The sequence below is a fragment of the Monocercomonoides exilis genome (assembly GCF_001643675.1).
Source record: "Monocercomonoides exilis strain PA203 chromosome Unknown scaffold15-1837935, whole genome shotgun sequence".
NCBI classification, from domain to species: domain Eukaryota; phylum Preaxostyla; order Oxymonadida; family Polymastigidae; genus Monocercomonoides; species Monocercomonoides exilis.
Window position 1 is genome coordinate 366,802 of NW_027150560.1, and position 16,761 is coordinate 383,562.

The following is a 16,761-nucleotide window of genomic DNA, read 5'->3' on the forward strand; positions in this document are numbered from 1 at the left end:
TTATATTTTTTATATTCATTTAAAAATAAGCACCATTACACAAAATCGTACAGAAGATGAAGCTCCCTTTCAATGAATCGAACCCGCATATCCAAGAAAAAATGCTGCTGTGCCTGACTGAATGGTTTTCACAACAAGAACTTGAGCAGGATTTTTCTTACAGAATCAAATGCATTGGAGATAATATGATGGAGTGTGAAAAAGAAAAATCGACAAATTTGACATTACGGAAGCCGTCTTCAACTTCATGTTGCAGTGTCATTTCTTCAGACGAAGATGAGGCTGCTGATCAAATGTATGAAGAAGAAGAAAGTGATGAGGAAGAGTCAGAGAGTGATGAAGATTTTATGAAAAGAAAAGAAAAGAAATGCAATGATATTAAAGGAGGAAAGATGGAAATAGAACTCGAGGTTTGTTTTTTTTTATTTTTTTTGAACTTGCCTGATTCATTTTGACAGGCAAATCAATAATTTTTTGATAAATTTTTTTGTGTGTTGTTCAGAAGCGACAGACACCAATTGAAGCTTTAGGAAATCCTTTTTCCATTTTATCAACAGTTCCTCAGATTGGAAGTTTTTTTCAATTTCCTCCTTCTTTGCTATTCCCGACTCGACCTTGTGCAAAAGAATCTCGCTCATATGTTCAAGTGTTGTGTGATTGTGGAAGGGAATTGTTCAATTTTGGAGCGTCGTGTGCCTTGGCATCAGTTTGCCAGTGTTTGGCTTCATTTGGGGTGACTTGCGACGTCAAAAGGAAGCGTGGAGGGGCATTTATTTTTGGAAGACTGTTCAGAGCAATCCGTTCATACAGCGTGACCAGTAAAATCTGGGGAACGAAATCATTCAAATCATTCATCGAAAGAAATGGTGGGAGCATTACTGATCCAATGGGAATTACAACAGCTTATAATTCTGTTTTGAACAGTGCAGCAACGGAGGGGTGCAATATCAAGAAGGATTTCACTGTGAAGCAGTCATCATTCAAATTGTGTGGGAGTTGCAATCATGTTCGTGTTCACAATCAGTGCCCTTCACTGTATGTGGCAATTCATCATCCATCAATAATTGAGGGGCTGAATCAATATTTAACAGCGACGGAGCAAACGGTTGATAAAGAATTTTGTATTGATTCTTACTGTGGGAGGAGAACAGTTTTTTGGCAATGGAATCAAATAGACAGATTTCCCAAGATTCTTTCCATCTATCACAGTTTTAAAGATCATTGTCCATTAATTCCGCCTCCAAAAACTATAACTTTCAACGGAAATGGATCGACTCCAAAATCAATGGTGGTGAAACCTGGCTCAGCGAAACAACAGACATATGATTCGTTCAACTTTCCTCAGACAGAGTTTTCCTTCATTGGTTATATCCTTCATTCTATGAAGCCTTTGCCTATTGGACATTTTATTGCAGTTGTCGTTGATGGAATAGATGAATCAACTGGGGAGCTAAGACTGTTGGAGTGCAACGATGGACTAGTCTCACGTGTGAATTCGAAGTTCTTCGATGCATATTGGAAAGCGATGGCAAATGAAGGATGGAGCGGAGCAATGTGCTTTTGCAGAATAAACCAAACGATTGAATAATTTGTTATTTATTTATTTTTATTTTTTTTTTTTATTTGAAGTTCTCTTTTTTATTTGTTTCTCTCTTTTTTAACATTTCAGTTAATTTTCATTTTTTTTTATTTTTGTTTCCTTTTCAATGAAGTTCTCAAAAAACCAAATTTTTTTGACTCTAATTTTTTTTCATTTGATATTATTCTTCTGAAATAAAAAATTGTTTGAAATCTTAGAAAATTGAAGGAAAAAAATAAAAAATAAACAAAATACAAGAAACTCAAAAAAACAGACTTTTGATTAAAGTAAACATTTTCATTATAAACATCTGATAACTCTTCACAAATCAAATTATTAACAATAACATTGCATAATATATTAAAAAAATAACAAATCATCAAGTATGAATATTCATTAATTTCAATGAATTTGAAGATCATGCCCTTTATTTTATTTTTTTTGCGAAAAAAAGATCAAAAAAATAAGCTGTAAAGGGCGAAAATTGCAGGTAGAAGAATGCAGTTTTTTGGCAATAGATGAAGTTAAAATTGTGAAAGCAATCATTTTATGCAAAAAAAAGACCCCTGAGGATTCTGTCATTTCAGTCATTTTCATTGATTGGACGAAGAAACAGAGCTTTTGTTCTTCGAATACGGCGTTTTAAAATCTGAAAAAAATCGTTTGCTAACTCTTATTGCACGCACAACAACAAAATGTACATTTCAATTTTTTTTTCTGATATTTGTTTTTTTACGATTAACACTCAAGAATTCAAAAAGATATGGTTCTGATTAAAGCTGGAGTTTTGTTTCTTTCATTTTTTCAAAACCACTTTCTTTTCGAACTTTTTACAGGTTTGTTTTAAACTTTCTATTTTGTAATATTTATGATAATATTACAGTTTTTTCATTATGTTGGAAAACTGCTCAGTTTGCTTCCTTTTCAAAGAAAAGGAACCTTGCTTATTGATCATTTGACAAATCTTCTCGTTGGCGAGCATCATAATGAGAAAGGAGCAGATTATTATATAGTCATTGGGAATCAAATAAAGTTACGGAAGATACATGATATTTGGTGCAAGAGATGAAAACAAATTTGGCTGATGTTTCATTGAATGAAGACAAAAGAGGATGGAATTCTGTGAAGGACAAAATCTGCACAATATTATATAGCATTTTGGAATGTTAGGCAGGGAGAGCAGTTTGGGGTATTTTTTTTGGCAAGGAAAGTGGCTGGCAATATCAAGGGAAGGATATTTATCACAAAAAAGGCAACAATTCATTGGAAAAAAGAAGAACCCTAAAATATAGGTTATATTTAAAAGGTTTTCCTGTTGCTCAGACTGGGAAGACAGACATGGAAAGCGACGAAATTCTATTTCTGATTCCGCAATTGCTTCAAAAGAGTGGAGAACAGCCAACAACGAGACATTCAATTATTGAATACTTTTCGGACATCAAACAATTTTTTGACCAGCTGCATCTGAATTCTGCTCTGAAACAATTTTTTAATTTTTGCGAACCACAAGCTTGACATTGATAATTTGGTGTTTCTGTTTGCCAAACATTCATTTGACCATCAAATGCATCTTCTCTTGCAATTCCTCCTCCTCTTCTTTTTCCTGGATATCTGTGTCTTCTCCGTTGCGTGCCAATCTCTTCAAGGGTAATCTCGAACTGAACAACCTGGCGAATGCGAATTCTCAACTCTTTTCAATTGCGGCAGGTGCATGTAATCAGAGCACATTCAGCATGCTTCTCATCAACTATCACTCTTCTTTCACCATTCCTTATCTCTGCCTTCTCACATTTTTCCCTTCGCTGATTGCAAGATCCTCCTCTTTGTGTTCTTCCAGCTTGCCTCGATGCAGCTATTTCCTCTTCATTTTGTGAATGTGTTCACAAGCAGAGTTTTGTTGCAGCTCATTGGGAAGAGTGAGAAGTGTGAATGAGAGAGAGGGAGGGAGGGAAAAGAATAAAGGAAGGAAGTTGATCAGGGAGGTGGTTTTTGGATTTGATAATTAGGATGCCACCGTAGAAGAAGAGGAAGAGAAGAAAGAAAATTGAATCGATGATGATTAATTTGTTTCAATTCAAAACACTGGGACTGAAGCATTCAAAGGCATGAATTAATATATTTACAATTTTTTTTTTATTATTTTCTTTTGATTTTTGTGTGAAATAATGTGTATCCTCTTTTTTTAGTCTTGATGGAAGCCCGACGAATAGAAACATTTGTGCACACTTCTGCCTCTTCTTCGACTTCTTCGTTTGTGTTCTCTACAGGGATAGTCATTGGGACAGACGACATAGCACAGCTAAAGGCACTACCACAGGAAGATATACCGACTGATGTTGGGCTGCAGATGTGTGGAACATGGGAGCGGAGTATGTGCGCGTCCCTGGTTGTGAAGCATGTGTTCCAGCCGCTGTCGATGCAACTGAATGCGCCAGCAGGAATAATGATATCTTCGTTTGTTGCAGTGGTGCTGATGGTGCGCGTATGTGGAGAGGCGCTGCACCCTGCAGCACCTGGTCAATTCCATTACGCAACGATCTTTTGAGCGCATGGGGTTGCAGAGTATCTGGAGGCAGTGACGCACATAATATTGGCTGATCTATTTTTTGGTGAAGGTGATGTTGATGCCAAATGTTGTGCTGTCATGTGATCTGTCTGTGATGGCGGCGTATTTCGTGGTGGGGAAGGGGGGAATCACCTGAAAGAGAAGCTGATGAAGTTCAGTGGTATCTGTCCATTGCGATTCCACTACTGAAAAGAGCATATTGTGGAGATGATGATAATGGAGATTGCGGAAGTTCAAAGTGCAGGAGTCGATTGGGCTGTTTGAGTTGTGGGAGGCAGAACGGGCATTGTCGGGGAAGCAGGAGCTGCGGAGGCGGTGTGCAGCTGGGGAAGCAGAAGGGATGTCGCCGACGCTGCTTCTGAAGTCGCGGGGGGAGTTCTTTAAGGAATCGGAGCTTTCGTGCCTGACGACGGTGCAGAAGAAGATGAATGTGGGGGAAGGGTACAAGGTGTCAGTGATGCTGCGGGAGGACGAGAAGGAGCGGGAGCGGAGGGAAGGGGCAGTGAAGATGCGGGAGACAAGACGGGGGCTGAACCGAAAGCTGGGAGAGAAGAACGCGAAGAGGAGGGCAATGGAGATGAGCGAGACGATGCTTGCGAGGCAGAGGAGAGAAGAAGCGAGGATAAAGTTCTATTTGGAGCAGAGGCAGAAAGGGCGAGTGTGGAGGGGAGATGGGTGGGGTGTGGAAGAGCATGCGAGAAGACGATCAGAAGCAGAAGCAGACGACGGAAGAGAGGAAGGGGAAGAGGGGAGAAGAAGGAGAAGAAGGAGAAAGGAGAGAAGGCAGCGAGAATTGCGGCAGGATGGAGGATGAGAGAGGAGAATGAAAGGAGGCAGAGGGAAGAACAAAGATTGGAAGAGGAAGGAGAGATGAGGAGTTTGAGGAGGATTTTGAGGGAGAGACGCCGAGAGGGAGAAGGTTTGGAAAAGGGGTGGAGAAAAGGGCGTCTGCATCTGCAACTGCGAAAAATCAAAAGGAGATGATATTTCTGTATTCGCAGCCATTCAATGTTTTCATCGTTAATCCGCACCGAATGGAGGAGAGGATGGTGCTGAGGGATTCTGTACAGTCAGGAGAAGAGGAGGAGACGTTGCAAGTGGATGACGATGAACATTGCCACAGCCTCCGCCAACAACACTACTACCACCGCCATCATATTTTGAGATACGAGCGGACTAGCGATAGCGAAGATGCAAATGAGAGTGGAAATGAAGATGGAGAAGACAGAAGTGGAGATGAAAAAGAAAGTGGAACGGGAGAGAGCATGGAGCATGAAGAGCAGGGTGGAGCGAGGCAGAGCAGAATGACGAAAGAAGCGGAAAAGGAAACACAGCAAAAAGACCAAGACAATGTCCAGGACGAGGGGCACGGGGATGAAGGGGAGAAGGAGCGAGAGAAATTTGAGGGGGAAGCTGAAGCACAAAATGGATCCACAGGAGACGGATTAGGAGAGCCGCTGCAGGCAACGTCTCCGAGCTCACCAGAACTGGATGAGCTTGAGCCATATCGCTTCCATCCGCGGCCAGTGCGGCACAAAGCAAGCGAAGAGAAGGGGCAGCGTCTTTCATTTATCACGACATTGGAGCCATCGGCAGCCACAGTATCTCATTTTCTGTTTGGCTCGCTGACATCGTGGACAAGTTGATTTGGCGTGGAGCCGAAGATAGGACTTGGGGCATCAGATGGATGAAAGAGCGGAGGAGAAGGCCAAGAGCGTTGGACAGAGAGAACGAGCGGAGAGCAGACGGAAAGAAGTGATGGGTTCGGGGGATGTCCCACTTCTGCGCCTGAGCCAGGTGAAGCGGGCTGAGAAATCGCATCGGGAAAAGAGAGGAACGCCAGAATGCAGAAGGGCACTGACGCCAATGCGGGAGAGGGAGAAATTTCAACAAAAACGAGGCAGAAACAGACATGATAAAAACAACAGTTGGGAGTTTTTTCGCACACGTATTGTTCATAAGCTGCTTCGAACATAACTTTCCACAGCGACATGCACATTTTCAGATCAATAGACAATTTCACTTATATTTTGAGTTTTTCTTATCTCGATAGTGGAATTTGAATCTACACAGAACAAATGCTTGAAATAATCTGAAAACGCGAACTTATAAACTTTTTCTTTTGCAAATACGAGCCAATTGAGCAGGCATTATCAATCATTTTTCCTGCGCACCTGTCTTTCTCACATTGCTCCCACCTTTTGCTCTCCTTGAGCATTTTACTGCATCTGATATCGAAGGCATTGCTGAACATATGGGGAATTAATGGAAGAACACTCTTTTTAAACTCGCCAACGACAGCATTTCTGTTGGCTCTGCTGACAGACGCTCTTTCACAACCTCTTCAAGATTCCACCACTTATCTCCCATCCTCGGCCTCTTCATATTACCGATCTCCCTCCATGTCGCGTCCACTCAAATTCGCCAAACAATATTTTCAGCATCGCATGCACCTGCATCGTCTACTCAATTGAAAACTCTATCTCCTTCTTTGTTTCATGTTTTAAACGTCTTGCTTAAAGAAGAGGAAGTTGCAAAAAAGGTTGTTAGAACACAATGTTTCAAATTAAAACGTGAACCGAATGCCGTTATCAAAGATAGGCAAAGTGAACACATCTCGGAGAGGGAAAAATAATTTCTGAGCTGTGGAGAATAGGAGCAATGAATATATATAAATGTGTATGAATCAATGTTTGATAAGAATAAGAAGAAGAAGAGAAGAAGGAGGTGGAAGGAGCAGCAGAAAGAGAGATATTGAACGTAGAAGAAGTGTATGAAGCTTGCAGCAGCTCTGGATAATATACACATCAAGCTTGCTTATTGGTGCGAGAAGATAGCAAATCTTGAAGAATACGCACTGAAAAAGGAAGAAAGAAGCATTGCTGGACAGCTGGATATGGAAGTGACATGGGAGAGATGGAAAAAATGGATGATGGCTTGCTTTCGAGCAGAAGAAACAGAAAAGAAGAGACGGAGGAGGATGGGGATATGGCTTGATATCAGAGGGATTGGTATAAAAATTGGCGTCATGGGCGAAACGGGAACAATTTTGAGAACTATGGAAGTTACATAACAACAGTAGCACCAAATGCAGATGAAACAGATGGACCTTTCTCTGATCCAGTCACAAAACATATACAGCTTAAGTTGGTTCAATTTGAGAGAACGAAAAAGACGAAATTAACAATATCTACCAATTATAATTGCTGCTGAAGAAAAAGAAGAAGAAGAAAGAGGGGCTAATTGTCGATTATCCTGGAAGAGAATGAGAGGAAAGCGCGTCTGCAGCGTTCGTTGTGTAGTGGATGTTTGATGGGAGTGACGGAGAAGATTCCGAAGAGGATGAGATAGACATCTTCCGATACTCGCAACATGTATGGAATACTTAGAGCGCTTACCACAATGGCTATCAACACGTGTCAACGCAGCTGCTTCCGTCTGGTTCTCAACGTGTGATGAACTTGTTCAAAAGAAAGCAGCAACACGAGCAGCGGATGGAGATTGTACAGGTGAACATTGATTGCTCACTGTTTATTTCGTGTACGGTGCGGTAAGTGAAAACGAATCTGTTCAATGAACAGAATGAGAAGTCGATTTGGAATAGCGGGTCGTAGGCAACGGATGAGAATTTTGACGCGAATGAGAAGCACCAGCCTTCTGTGGAATTCTGCTGATTCAGCTGTGGTGAATGGACATTAGTCATGGTGCAGTTGGTGAAGGAGATGGAGAGGGCGGGGGAGTTAGCAATTAATGAAGAAATGAAAGAAGAAAGAAGAGGAAGTGCAGGATGAGGGGAATGAATTTCTTTGGCGATTAATGAGCGAAAGAGTGAGTATGCAGAATGAGAATATGAAAGAAATAATAAAAGAAAATTATAGATGAAGAACTAATGGTATAGAGAAGAAAATTTGAACGCCAAATAATCAGGAAAATAGAAAGAGATAATTAATTTGAATCAGTTGTTATTCTTGGAAATATTTCCTTTTCCACAGTTCCATCTTTTGTTTTGCTGTTGAAGCTGAAGCACCAAACTGGAATAATGATTTTGTGATATTGAAGCCAAAGAAACTAAAGATAACAAACTATTGTCGTTATTTGAAAATCATAAAAATAATAATTTTAATAAAATTCCAAACTTTTCCAATGTTTTTTGTTTTTATTTTCCAATTTTCGGTATTGCAAAGTTAGTCTTGAAACTTCTATTTTTTTCTGAAGTTTTATTTATTTATTTTTGGCTAATTTTTAATTAACTTGATCAAAAAAAATTCTTTTTCACTAAAAACATAAAAAAGGTATGTTTTTTTGTTCACATAAATTTTACAAATATATATGACAGAAATAAAAGCATAATACTTTTAAAAAACTTATTAAAACCTTTGATCAATAAATACCACTATAGATTTTATTTTTTCGATTTTTGATCTTTTTTTATGATTTCAAAAAAAATCACCCATATGCATCATTGATCATAAAGCAAGATTCAAAGTGCATGCTCAGCTTTTGCTATATCGGAAAAGCAAAAGACATGGTATCAAGCATTAGATAAAAATAATCACATTATTTTTATCCAGACTTGGATATGGTTTGATATCTCCCAGGTGCACTTTTTAATCTGATCCGATTGGTTTATTGAGAATCAATGATTTTGTAAGATAATGACCCAAAAGTTTCATATAAGCTGCTCCAAATGTTCATTCTAAATCTATAAAAACACGTTAATGAAAAGTCGTGAATGTTTGTGGAATCGAAAATCAATTTCTGTTGACGATTAAAAAAAATTTTTGATATTGGTGAGGAAATGTTATTTGTGCATTTTTTGACGTCATTTGAAAATGCAATTTCAATATTGATCTTTGCAGAGAATGAGACAGTGTGCGAAGTGTAACTTATTGCAAATTCAAATCCATCTTCAAGTCTCTATTTTAATGAATAAGAAGGATTTCTTGTGGGATGCAAAGATGTCGAACAAGAATGCTGTAGAAATTATTTTTCACAGTTCTTTCTTTCAATTTTGATGTTTGATTGTTGAATAATCTTTTGAAGGAAAATTAGTTGACAGTTAATGGAAATATCTTTAAAGAAAAGGTTTTCTTGTGACTCAAAAGATTTAAAGCTTATTTGGAAATTTGTCATCAAGCAATTTTCAACATTGCATGGATTGATAATTATTTTTCAAATGTTAATCATTTTGTTTCAATTGAGATCAACTTTTGAAGAATTGACCACTTTCATCAAATACATCATAATATTTCTTTTCATGAAAACATTTTCAACCTTCATGTTTCATCACTCGATCGAAACTGTTTTTGGAATGATCTGATTTGCCAATTCATCACTTCGATTACGAGCATCGAATAATTAATTTTTTAAAAATAATTCATATATATTTGTTTAAAACATCATCAAAATCTACACGAATTGATAATCAACTTGAAATGTAAAATAGTAGTATTTTTGAATTGTTAACAAATACTATTTGTTAATTTTCATGCATTGTATCATCATCTTTTCCTTTGTTGTCTTGTATACTCAACTTCTTTTTATCGTCCTCTCCGCTTTATTTTCGTATCCTTCAACCTTTTTTGAATTGTCTTCTGTTATCTTTTCTTCACATCTTCTTCAACTCTCCTCTCTTATTTCAACGTTTTCTTCCTATTCTCTCTGATTCTTCATTCCTTTCAATCTTCTTCTTTTTCCTTATCTTCATCTTCTCTATTCTCGATCATTATCACTATCATCATTATCGTCGTCATCATCTTTATCTTTATCATTTTCTATTTCTTTCTCTTTTTCCATTGGAATATCATCATCAATTTTTATTTTCAAAATAAATTTAAAAAAATTTACCAGAATGTTCATTTGGCTGTTGAATACAGAGACAAGAAGGAAGAAACAGCGCTTTTGAAGATGATTGAGAAGGCAAAAGAAGAAGAAGAAAGAGAAGAAGAAGAGAAAAGACGAGCAGAGGCCGAAGAGAAAGCAGCAGAAGAGAATGAAGAGAAAGGTGCAAGTTACACAGGAAGTGTGAAGAGCTATGCAAGCACAGGAACAGCCGACAGCTCAAATGCCTCAATCAACTCGTCACAAGCAGCTGCATCTGCATTGAGATCCCCAAAGACATCTCTTATTTCTTCTTCTTCTTCTTCCTCTCCTGCTGCACATTTATCCACTTCCTCTTCCAACTCATTCTCAACTTCCTCTTCCTTCTTCCTTGGTGGTACACTACGTGGTGAGTCTTTCTTCACTCGGAAGCTTCTCTATACAGGTCCTCTTCTCTCTGTTGGAGGCAGTTCGGGTGCACAGACACTGAAGACGAGCTATCTGCAGTCTCTTCAGGCGAAGCTTAAGCAGAACACGAAGGCAGCAATGGACAAAGAGCGGATGAAGGCAGCGAGAGAGGAAGGAGGAATGAGAGGAGGCGAGAGAGAAGGAGGGGAAGAAGAGAGAGGAGAGAGATAGAGAGAGGGCGATCTGGGTGCATCAGGAGAAAGAGAGAAGTGGAGAAAAAGACATTGCGGAACGTATGAGGAGGAAATGGGGTGTGTATGGAGTGAGTGGAGTGTATGAGGAAGAAGCAGATATCGAGTACTATGCGAAGGAAAGAGTGCTTTTGTTGAGGAAGAAAAGAATTGTGGCTGATGGGAAAGGCGAGGCAGCAGTTGTGAGAAGTGTGTTTGCGGAAAATGTGCAGTTTTTGTATGGAAAAATGCTGGACGAAGAGGAAAACACGCGAAAGGAGGAGATTCTGAGAACTGTTGAGGAAGTGGAGAGAAGGAATGCAGAGAAGGAGAAGGAGAGAGAGAGAGAGAGAGAGAGAGAGAGAGAGAGAGAGAGAGAGAGAGAGAGAGAGAGAGAGAGAGAGAGAGAGAGAGAGAGGAGCAGAAAGCATCGCTGGCAATGCTTTCGAAGGAGAAAGGGAAGAACGACGAAGGCGATGATGATTATCCATTGCCTCCGAACTTTGGTAGGAATACAGCTGTGCTCAGCAGAGATGCTCTGAAGGAGTCTTCTGCTCGTTCGATAGCCGTGGCTGAACCCAAGGACACGAGAGTGCACTCGCAACTGCAGACACTACTGGAGAAGGCGCAGGAGATGGAGCGGAAGGAGAAAGAGAAGGCAGCAATCGAAAGGGAAAAGAGGAAGGAGCTGTCGATGGACGACGAAAGTGTGCTGCACTCGCTCAAAGGAAGAGACATTGGAGATGGAAGAATGCTGGCTGGACAGTCTAAACAGAATGGGAATGATAACTCTGCTGATCAGCCTACACAATTTCCAAGCACTTCTTTGATTCCCTCTTCTTCTTCTTCCTTTTTTCTTTGTTCTTCTTCCTTTCGAAGTCTTTCTTTCAATCTTTCAATCTTCCTTTCTATCTATCTATCTATCTTTCTATCTATCAATTTATTTATCTTTCTTTTCTTTCATTTTCTTCTTTTTCATTCTTATTCTTTTTTTTATTATTTCCTTTTTCTTTTTCTCTTTCTCTCCTCTCTTTCTTCTTCTTCTTCTTCTTCTTCTTCTTCTTCTTCTTCTTCTTCTTCTTCTTCTTCTTCTTCTTCTTCTTCTTCTTCTTCTTCTTCTTCTTCTTCTTCTTCTTCTTCAACAAATGGAAGATTTTCTTTGTGTTCAACTCAAAATGTCTTCGCTAATGTCTCTTCTTCCACAAATCCTGCTCTTCCTCTTTCTTCTTCTTCTTCTTCTTCTTCTTCTCTCCACTTCTTCTTTTTGCTTCAACCTTCTTTTCCTTCTCTCTTTATTTTTTTCTCTCTCTCTTTTCTTTTTTTTTCTCTCTTTTCTTATTCTTCTTTCTTTTTCTTCTCTCTTTATCTTTTTTCCTTTCAACTTCTTTCCTGTTATCTTTTTTTTATGCAGCTATTCTATTTCCATATGTTTGTGAATTCAACTATTAAACCTCAAGCATCTTTCATTTAATACTTTCTTCTCTCATCTTTTCCTTAATCTTGTTTTTTTTTCTTCATATTTTTTTTTCCTTTAAACTTCAATTAAAAAAAAACGACATCCCCTTAAAATTGTTCGAAAGATTCATTCATTCTTTTCGGCTTCAAATTTTTCAATCTTTCATTAACTAAGTCATTGAATGTCACGGGAAAAAAATAAATTTATGAATTTTCAATAAAAAACAAAAATTAAATCATTACAAAGATCAAAGCTATTTGTTTCAAACAGAATGATTGAAATATATATTGTATGTAAAATGCTGAATGAAATAAAAGACAAATGAAAAGAAGGAAAATAATACGATACAAAAAAGTTCAAATCATCAAAAATCAAAAACAAAACCATATCCAGCATGCAACACCTGTGGAAACTTCTAATTCTTCTTCCGATCTTCTATGCTTGTTGTCGTTGCTATATTGCTTATCTCGAGAAATCTTAAAAAAATTTGAAAAGAATGAAAAGCTTCCATTCATGTGTGTTCATGAACAATTATATATTTTAAGAAAATGAAACTTATTAAAGATTGAAAATTTATATTTTTCGAACATCAAAAAGTTTGCACGACCGAATAATACTCAGCAAAAAAGAAAATGCTTTACATACGAACAATTATGGTTATTTTCGAAAATTGAATCAATCCAAATTTGCGTATTAAAAATATTACAGAAAATGATGTTTTATCATATTAATTAATTTCCAATGCGTTTAAAAAGTTGTCCCACAAAGATTCAAAAAAAGATCAAACATTGAACGAGATTATCATCTCAAAAAAAATTTCCCATATGTGGAGAAACGGACAAACGCAAATGAAATCAATGATCTCACCCATTATTTTTTTATTTTTCGCATTTTTAAAACTGAACATGACAGACGAAGTTTCGCCAAGTAACAATAATTTTTAAATAATTAGAAATAGTGAGCTTTTCATATACTGTTTGCATTTTTGCTCAACTCGTCTGTCAACTAGATTATATCTCGCCCATTTTCCGTGATTATTTGCATATGGGCGAAAATACCAACTTTCAAGCTTTTTTTTGCAAAAAGCACAGAAAAATTGATTCACTTATAACTTTATTTCACTTTCTCAGATTTCAAAATAAATTTGATTTACATAAACGAAAACAGGCATCATTGAAATTAAAACATTAAAAATTGTGGCATATAACGTATATCGAAAAATGACACATTTTTATTATGTTTTTTGATCTCAAAAAATCAATGAAAAGTGCATAGTTTTTCAATGAAAATGCCTGAAGAAAAATATCTTGCCCCATATAGTGTTTGTTTATGAATAAATTAAAATCACTCATGTGAATAAAAATAGGAAGAAGCAACAAAAATTTGTTGATATAAAGAATACATTTCATATTCAAGAAATAAGAAAAGAAAAAGAAATGTCTAAAGATTCTGAAATGGAACGTTGAATTAACAAAAATAAAAAAGAAAAGAAAAAAAGAAGAATAACGATCATCTTTGTAATTATTTGTCTGCTTTCTTTGCTTTTTTAACTGTTTCTTCTCCACTTCTTCAAGCCGAACAACGTTTTAAAATGTTTCAACAGACAAGCGAATGACGTTATAACAATTTCTAATCACTTTTAATTGCTACAATCTCGACCTTCTTTTTGATGTGACTCAATTTCACACCAAAAGATCAGTTGATCTTCTTCACCGACTTCACTCACTTCTGCCTCTTCGACTTTGTCAGCTGCATGAGAAGTGACAGCTTCTTCAGATATTACGAAGTCTTTCAATCCAAACGATGAACAGGTTTCTTTGTCATCACTTTCGATTTCACAGTCAATTGCACCAGCAAACATCTATTCGACTAATCTTTGGATGCCGAGCATAATTGCCATCCTTCGGAAAGTTGTTCCAAAGCGGCAGGGAGATCTGTCACAGTGTGTGATCCAGAATGTGTTGGAAGGAGTGATGAAGCCACAAAAGAGATGGAACTGGTGGCACATCAGCCAGAAGCGAAAAGGCGAAAGGTTGAACGACATGCAGGAAATGGTTCGTTATATGCGGGAGATGGAGCAGGAGATTCAAGCTGAGAATACGAGAGGAAAAGTGAAGGAATCATTTGCTAAGATCTGGGGCATTGCAACGAATGAATGCTTCAGAAGGAACAAGAGGAATCAGCAAATAGAGAGGATGAATTGTTCAGAAGGAGAGGTTACAGATTTCACTGTGGAAATAACACCGATTGATAATGAATGCAGAAAGAAGATAAAAGGCTAACCAGAAGTGAAAAAGGCATAAGAAGATGAGTTGAAAGACGACTGAGACTCAAAAAATTACGTGTTGTTGCAGTTCGCAACAGGGTGAGTGAATGATAGAGTTCGGATGGTAGTAGTGAGATGGAGATTCAGATGCAGCGAGAGAAAGAGTATGAGAAGCTGAGAGAAGCACCAATGGAAGCGAAGAAAAGGCAGCTGGAGATTGAAGAGTGATAGAGACAGAGAATAACGGAGCTGGAATGAAAAGTGAAAGAAAACAAGGCGATTGAGAAGATTCTGAGGGACGAGCAGAAGAAAATGGCAGATCAAGAAAAGCAGATGCGGAAGGAGGAGGATAAGATGCTTGCTGAGAAGCGAAAACAGGAAGAGGCTGAACAGAGCAGAATCCAATTTGAACAGAAAGAGGAAGAAGCACGAAGATTGCAGGATGAGAAGAAGTTTAAGGAGATTCGCAACAAGCTGAAGAAAAAGCCGGCAGCTGAATGAGAAGTGGCTAAAGGTGCTTGCGATAACAGTGGCTTTGATGAATACAACAGCAAAAAATGAGCTGGCATTAGAGTTAGAATTCGAACAGTACTTTCTGGTGTTGGGAGATGCGCGGAAGAGAGCAGAGGATGAAATGCAAAAGGAGAAGGAGAGAGAAGGAGACTGTATTTGAGAGAAAGGGGGAGAGGGAGAGAAAGAAAAAGAGAGCTCGCTTTTGAAGAGGAGAAAAAAAAGAAAGCTCAGAAAGTTCAAACGATGCATCTTCCGACAGTGAATCTTCTTACACTTCTGCTTTGCTTCTATCTCCTTTTGATTCTCAGTCAACTGTTTATCCGATAACAGCTCCTTCTGCAACAATCGATGTTTCAATTCTCAACTCCATCACTGACAGAACCCAACAGACAACAAGATTTCAAAATAATCAGTCAATGAGATCAATTTCTCCATCGTCAGCGTATATGCATCATCACTCAACAGCAATTCCTCCTGCGTATTCTCCTCCTCAACTTCTTGAGTCAATTTTGCCATTTTCACAGGCTTCGCTTCCATCAAATTCTGCGATCTTAACACACAACAATCAATTATTGTTCTTTTCTTATTTCAAACTCGCTCTGTCTGCTGCTTCTTCTTCATTTGAAAGAAATACTTTTTTCATCAAATTTTCAACAACTCATCAACTACAAGTTGGATTTGTTATGAACGAATTCAATAATATGAAAGGCGACTCTATGAAGTTTAATGGCAGTGGAGAATATTGATCATTTAAAGATTAACAAATAATAGAACAGGCAGTTGAAACGAAATCCAGACAACATAGCTTTATTTTTCAAAATTTTCCATTTTTCAATTGTCAGAACTGAAACAGAATGCTTTCATGTATTTATCCAATATATTTGCTTTTCAATTTTATTTTAATTTGTGGTTTTGAGAAATTTGCTATTTCTCGTTTCATCTTCCAAAGTCAAAATATAAGTTTTGTTTTCAGAAACATCCAATTTTTGTTTTAAGCTTTATTGGTTGTTGTTTCATCTGAAAAGAATTTTCAGAAAAGTTTAACTTCAAATTTCTTTTATTCAAAAATGTTTTGAAATCGAATTTTCATGTTGGAAAAAAAATTCAGGTATATAATAAAAAAAATCCGATGAATTAAATTCATTTTGAATCTCAGATTTTCAATTTGAAAAAAAAAAAAAAAAAAAAAAAAAAAAAAAAAAAAAAAAAAAAAAAAAAAACATACATCCGATCACATGAAGAAAGTTGCATCGTCACATTTGAAATCATTATTTGTAATTTTTCTATGAAAAAACAGATTTTTTGATTTCTTAAAATTATGTTCAAATAAGTCTAAATGATGCAAATTAGTGAAAAAAATTGTTGTTAATGTTGAAAAAAGTGTTATTGGAAGAATTTCCGAAATAAAAAAATCGATGCAAAAATTTTATTTATTTATTGATTTCTATTTTTTTCTGTGATATGTTTCATCGTGTATTATCACAAACGGATGTAGTTTCAAAAAGTTGTACAAAACACAATGTGGTTGTCCACTGCTTGAATTTTTTTTCCCTATCACTCTCACTTTAAAACAGATGGAAAATACTTTGTGATAAGTTCCTTTTGTTTTATTTTCCAAAAAAATATAAATGTCATATTTTGATCAAATTTCTGTTCCCGCTCAAGAAATTTCACTAAAATGGAAGCAATATCTTGACAATGTTATTATTTCCATTTTAGTGAAATTTTGTGAGTGGGAACAGAAAATTGATGAATTTATGAAATTTTAATTTTTATTGAAAATTAAACAAAAGGAACTTTTCGAAAAAATTTTGACATATGGGACAAAATATTTGACTTCAGGCATTTTCTATGAAAAATTATACACCAAAGATGCACTTTTTGTGACCACAAAATAAAAAAATAAATGGGTTTATCTTTTGA

At 37.0% G+C, this 16,761-nt stretch overlaps 7 protein-coding genes across 7 annotated transcripts; all 7 read left to right on the forward strand.

Moving 5' to 3' along the window:
• Positions 1-101: 101 nt before the first annotated feature.
• MONOS_13148 (uncharacterized protein) lies at positions 102-1,588 on the forward strand (the record flags this gene model as incomplete). Its single annotated transcript, XM_067865828.1, has 2 exons — positions 102-410; positions 503-1,588. 2 exons carry the CDS (start codon positions 102-104, stop codon positions 1,586-1,588), a joined length of 1,395 nt encoding a protein of 464 aa, XP_067729875.1.
• Positions 1,589-3,770: 2,182 nt separating this feature from the next.
• MONOS_13147 (uncharacterized protein) lies at positions 3,771-4,959 on the forward strand (the record flags this gene model as incomplete). The annotated part of the gene is made up of 3 exons (XM_067865827.1): positions 3,771-4,046; positions 4,195-4,247; positions 4,368-4,959. 3 exons carry the CDS (start codon positions 3,771-3,773, stop codon positions 4,957-4,959), a joined length of 921 nt encoding a protein of 306 aa, XP_067729876.1.
• A 220-nt stretch (positions 4,960-5,179) lies between these two features.
• MONOS_13146 (uncharacterized protein) lies at positions 5,180-5,791 on the forward strand (the record flags this gene model as incomplete). Its single annotated transcript, XM_067865826.1, has 1 exon — positions 5,180-5,791. The coding sequence occupies one exon, from the start codon at positions 5,180-5,182 to the stop codon at positions 5,789-5,791; it is 612 nt and encodes a 203-aa protein (XP_067729877.1).
• Positions 5,792-6,918: 1,127 nt separating this feature from the next.
• On the forward strand, positions 6,919-7,218 carry MONOS_13145 (uncharacterized protein; the record flags this gene model as incomplete). Its single annotated transcript, XM_067865825.1, has 1 exon — positions 6,919-7,218. One exon carries the CDS (start codon positions 6,919-6,921, stop codon positions 7,216-7,218), a length of 300 nt encoding a protein of 99 aa, XP_067729878.1.
• Positions 7,219-10,052: 2,834 nt separating this feature from the next.
• Positions 10,053-10,604, forward strand: MONOS_17388 (uncharacterized protein; the record flags this gene model as incomplete). The annotated part of the gene is made up of 1 exon (XM_067870303.1): positions 10,053-10,604. The coding sequence occupies one exon, from the start codon at positions 10,053-10,055 to the stop codon at positions 10,602-10,604; it is 552 nt and encodes a 183-aa protein (XP_067729879.1).
• Positions 10,605-10,668: 64 nt separating this feature from the next.
• On the forward strand, positions 10,669-11,433 carry MONOS_17389 (uncharacterized protein; the record flags this gene model as incomplete). The annotated part of the gene is made up of 3 exons (XM_067870304.1): positions 10,669-10,817; positions 10,910-11,368; positions 11,406-11,433. 3 exons carry the CDS (start codon positions 10,669-10,671, stop codon positions 11,431-11,433), a joined length of 636 nt encoding a protein of 211 aa, XP_067729880.1.
• A 2,506-nt stretch (positions 11,434-13,939) lies between these two features.
• On the forward strand, positions 13,940-14,341 carry MONOS_16611 (uncharacterized protein; the record flags this gene model as incomplete). The annotated part of the gene is made up of 1 exon (XM_067869506.1): positions 13,940-14,341. One exon carries the CDS (start codon positions 13,940-13,942, stop codon positions 14,339-14,341), a length of 402 nt encoding a protein of 133 aa, XP_067729881.1.
• Positions 14,342-16,761: the final 2,420 nt, after the last annotated feature.